Source organism: Apium graveolens, unplaced genomic scaffold, assembly GCF_009905375.1.
Source record: "Apium graveolens cultivar Ventura unplaced genomic scaffold, ASM990537v1 ctg739, whole genome shotgun sequence".
Classification (NCBI taxonomy): Eukaryota; Viridiplantae; Streptophyta; class Magnoliopsida; order Apiales; family Apiaceae; genus Apium; species Apium graveolens.
In genome coordinates, this window is record NW_027420286.1 from 130057 (window position 1) to 134896 (window position 4840).

The 4840-nt window shown below is 33.6% G+C and overlaps 1 protein-coding gene across 1 annotated transcript; it reads right to left on the reverse strand.

The window, feature by feature from the left end:
* Window positions 1–1180: 1180 nt before the first annotated feature.
* Window positions 1181–2455, reverse strand: LOC141704074 (F-box protein At5g07610-like). The gene has a single exon (XM_074507405.1). The coding sequence runs from the start codon at window positions 2453–2455 to the stop codon at window positions 1181–1183; it is 1275 nt and encodes a 424-aa protein (XP_074363506.1).
* Window positions 2456–4840: the final 2385 nt, after the last annotated feature.

Sequence of the window (4840 nt, forward strand, 5' to 3'; positions counted from 1 at the left end):
TGCAACGAAAGGATATACAGGAATAAATGGAGATTCACCGACATAAAGAATTGACCCACCGTTAACACCGTTCTATCTGAGCTCAGATAGCAGCACCTCAACTTTGCCACAGATATTTACAACAAGAGCTACAATTTGGGCGTGCCATCTTAATAATAACAACATGAAATCGTCGTAAGTGTTTATGACATGAAATTTTTGGTTTGGGCTAGAGTTGTATGTAGGATTATGTGTGATTAGACACATTAATGAATTGATTCAGGAGCCAAAAATGGCTAGAAACCTGGAAAAAAGCATATCGCTGATTTTAATATTTTTGGGTTATTCATAATTCTGAGTTATTTACGACGGTTGTTCATAATATATTCCGTCGTAATGTAGTAATTTTCTATATTTAATTTGACAACCAACAGGATCCCATATACTAAAATACGACGTTTTTGTGTCTGAAGTTAACAACATACGATGTTTGTTTCGCTCGTAAGTTTATTTGTTATTAAATTGCTAAAGTGGATCTGGGTGCTTTTACTTATCATGAAATGCAAATTTGTGATGAAAATTTGAACTTACTACTCGAACAAGAACAAAAGCAACGGAAAATTTTCATCGTAATTGGTACAATTTGACAATTTCAATAAAAAAAGACCATCATAGATGCCCCTATTTGTTGTAATGAACACTAGTAAATAATAATCTCACTAGGTGATATATCAAGATAAAAATTACACTAAAAAACTATATAATGTGTCTAGATACACACACTGAAGTAATACATAAAATGTAGAAAATCTAAAACCGACTAGACACGGTGTCTTCTCAAATTTTCAGCAAGTAGTTCTATTATGTAAATTAAAATGCAGATCATACAATATTCGTGTTACATTTCATTGCTTACATTCCTTAAAAATTAAACATAGTAGAAACAAGGTCGAGTGTGCTGATGTCAACTTATTCCCCCAAATTATTCAGTGTGAAATGCAGAAAAACATTTTGTAGTCAATAATATAATTTTAATTTTTCAGAAAAAAATATACATGAATTTGAAAACAAGAAACTCTGATCTGTAAAGGTAATAGCATATACATAACATAAACATGTCAGTTCCCATATGCTTTCCCAACATAAGCTATAGTAAATTAAATAGAAAATAATTAGAAAATTTGTAATGAGGGGCTTATGCTTACATTGGATGTAGGGTTGCAACCAAAGGATATGCAGGAATAAATGGAGGTTCACCAAGATAAAGAATTGCCCCACCCTTAATACTGTCCCATCTGAGCTCAGAAAGGAGCACCTCAACTTTCTTACTTTGGAGATTATACAGAACAACTTTGCCAGAGATATTTACAAGAAGAGCTGTGTCTTCTTCCCCTTCTCCTCTCAGAACGCTTAATATTGAATGGATGGAGTGACATTTCTGCAGATTTCCCCCATTCCCAAAATCATGTGGTAATGAAGAAATGAGATGATTAATATGTACCCGGTGCTTTATAACCCACTTCATAGTAACCTCATCCAACTCATACACATTTAAATTTTTTTGTGCGCAATCTACGACACAAACAATGTACAAGTGCCCATTAGAATCAACAAAATGCCTGAAGCCTGAACCAGCAGCCTTTGGAGGAAAAGAGATTTTGGTCAAATTCTTAGCTTCAATATCGAAACCATAACAAGATTGCGTGTTTCTCACAATCCAATAAATAGCACCATGGCAATACAGTCCCTTTCCGTATTGCAGCTCATGTCCATCCATAGTAACATTAGTATCTTTCCATCTACCAGTTTCTAAACTAAATATCATGAATTTAGATGTAACTACTCTCGCTATCGACGCTGTAGCACAGATAACTTTGTAATGGGGTGATACCAGAGGGTCAAAAGCCAAAACAAAAGTAACAATCCATTCATAAAATCTAGAATCTAATTTGGGTGAAGGTACTGATTTGATTTCGTTGGTAACTAAATTTCGAACATAATACGCTTTCCTATCCCTTTCCAAGGAGTTGAATCTAAATAGATTCAACCCATTACAAGACTGTATCATCCTCATGACAGTTTCTCTAGAGAGCAAATCCCTCCAGTAGTTTATTGGAATACTTTCAGTTAGTACAGCAGGATCTAAACAAAGAGGGATCTTACCTTCAGAATTAGAGCGAGATATGGAATAAACTGTATCTTCCATTGAGTCAGCAGGGTTGTACAAGTGGAGTCCCAAAGGAATGCGTGAGCTAGGGTTTTCAAGAGTGTGGCGGCGCCGGAACTGGGGATCGGAAATTAGGGCACACCATTGTTTAGAGACTGATTTGAATCGGACCACTGATCTGACTGGAACACGAACTAAAATCAGACCGAGAAAGAAATGGTTGCCCCCTATTAATTCTGCTGATGCTGAACACAATTTTTTAGATTTAAGGTTGGTCCTCATCTTTTTAGATTTAAGGTTGGTCCTCATCGTTTCTGCTCAACTGGCTGCGGCGGCTCAGTATTCTAATAAAATGAAATGACAATATGCTTGCTTTCTTTTATATACCCTAAGTTTTTTTTCTTTCTGTCTTTACTTAAATTATGTCAAAAGTATTAAAACTCATTTAGAGTTTTTTTCAAAAAAACCTTTTGATAAAAATAGTATTTAAATAAAATTATTTCATTTGGACATGAAATTTTTTTAATTTGTTGATAAATAAATATTAATTTTATAATTTATTCATGAAACGAATAAAATTGGGCTCCATTATAATGTGCAAATATAAAAATATTGTATTACTTTTTGTCAATACTTATATTTTTTTAATTTTTTATTAATTACTTTTATTTTGATTACATATTTTTTTGTTGCTAAGTTTTTTGTAATTTTTTTACAAAAAATCAAGAAATATTGTATCATAGTTAAAATGGCTTATATAAAGTTTTAATATAAAAAATAAAAAAGGACACAATGTCCTACTAAATAATATTAAAATATAAATATTTTATAAGAAAAATTTGTCTAGAAAAAAATATACAGAAAACCAATGAACATTATTGATGGATCAAAATAGGAATGTAATTAAACTCTAAGTTATTTTTTATAAGATAAATTTTTATCCAAAAATTGAAGACAAAAAGTGAAGGAAAGTGAGTGATTGTGAAATTTTATTGTAAAATATAATTGAAGAGCGACTCATAGGTTCTTCAATTATGAAATGCATAAGAATTTGCCGAAACTATTTCACGCCATCTTCAAGCTAGCATCCAATCTTGTTTCCACAAGGGTTAGAAGTAAAGGTTTCTCTCCAAGAGGGATGAATGGACTAGTAAATCCAGGAGGCGAGAAACGGAAGATTGATATGACTATATAGGAAAAAGAAAATTAGTGGTCAGGTGAGTTGCTCACACTTATTTTGCTATTGATGTGCAATATAATGCTAATAGAATACAAGTTGATGAAGCCAACAGGGGAAAATATGTCGTTACTGATGGCTAAAAATGGCATTTGGGGTGCGAAATTTTGATACTGAATCACACTGGAAATGCGGGTACCGGGCTCGAGATGGATATCGAGGTTGACAAAGACTTGAACTGAACTGATTCAGGAAGGGAACGGAAACTGGTGTCATGCTTTTCGGGGTTAAAATTGCTTAAGAGGGTATCTAAGATTTTAAATATTTTATTTAAATTAAGAGTATAAATCATAAATAACTTGTAATTTATGTATGTTCTGAAAAACAACAATGGAAATAACTGAAAAAACACACCTAAAATAGGCGACGGATGAGGTTAGAGACACCTCCAAGTGTCGACGTGTCAAGGAGATCGGGGGCGGGGCAACAGTCTTCCAGGTATTTTGTGATAGTATTGTGATGGTAATTGAGTTTTGAAAATTATAAACTTATTCGCCGGTAACATCATAAGTTCATGTATAAAACACTGTATGCATGTCATTTAGAAAACACTATATACACGCCATGAAAGAATATCTAAGTTGGCGCAATTGGGTCATAAACATGTCTATTCGTATATTCTTGCCCAACATAAACTCAAGTATATATACAAACCATAATAGAATGCAAAACAAGAAAACTAAGCTTAACAACAATTGTAAATAAAACATAAAAATAATATTATTGGTGAATCTTATCTATTTCAATCTATTTTAAGTGAGATACGAAGAACGTTAAGACCTCAAAATTTTTCAAACTTTTCTCTCGCATTAACTGACAATCACTAAAAGAAACGGGGCTTTTTTGAAACGGTTTATTCCGACCGATGCAAAAAATGATAAAAACTGACCGCACAAAAACATCATTCGGGATTGACAACACAATTACAACCGAAGGACAAAGACGGTCGACCACAGTCAAGATTGTTTTACTTCTTGTCGACGTTGTATCCAGGCCACACTATTCCGACCAGCTACACCGAGCTACACCATTTCTTAAGTGGCCGATAAAGGTAAAAATCAGAACCATTTGACCGTCCGTTGAACTTGCTCCAAATCATTTAACTCCGACCACGTGTCCATGGGCCTCACAATCACGTTGCACTGATATATCATGTCATGAGCCAAGCCACGTTAGATGGTACCGACACGTGGCCGTAGTCCAGATCGGTCAATATAAAATTCGACCAAAAAAGTAAATAGCGACTAAAGATAATCCGACCATTTTGGTTTCGTTCATTACCGGTGAATATCGATCGATTTTGGCCCCATAATGACTGATTTGGCGGTTGGTAAAGTGGTTGTTTCTTGTAGTGAATAATGAAAGTGGAGAGATGTCAAAATATATAAGCATACAAAGAACATAAGAATCTTATATATGCTTATACTTGTATACAAATATAAATAATAAAATCATAT

What these genes read in the sequence shown, in the direction of transcription:
- LOC141704074 (XM_074507405.1), bottom strand. Translation starts at nt 2,455, where the DNA reads ATGAGGACCAACCTTAAATCTAAAAAGATGAGGACCAACCTTAAATCT.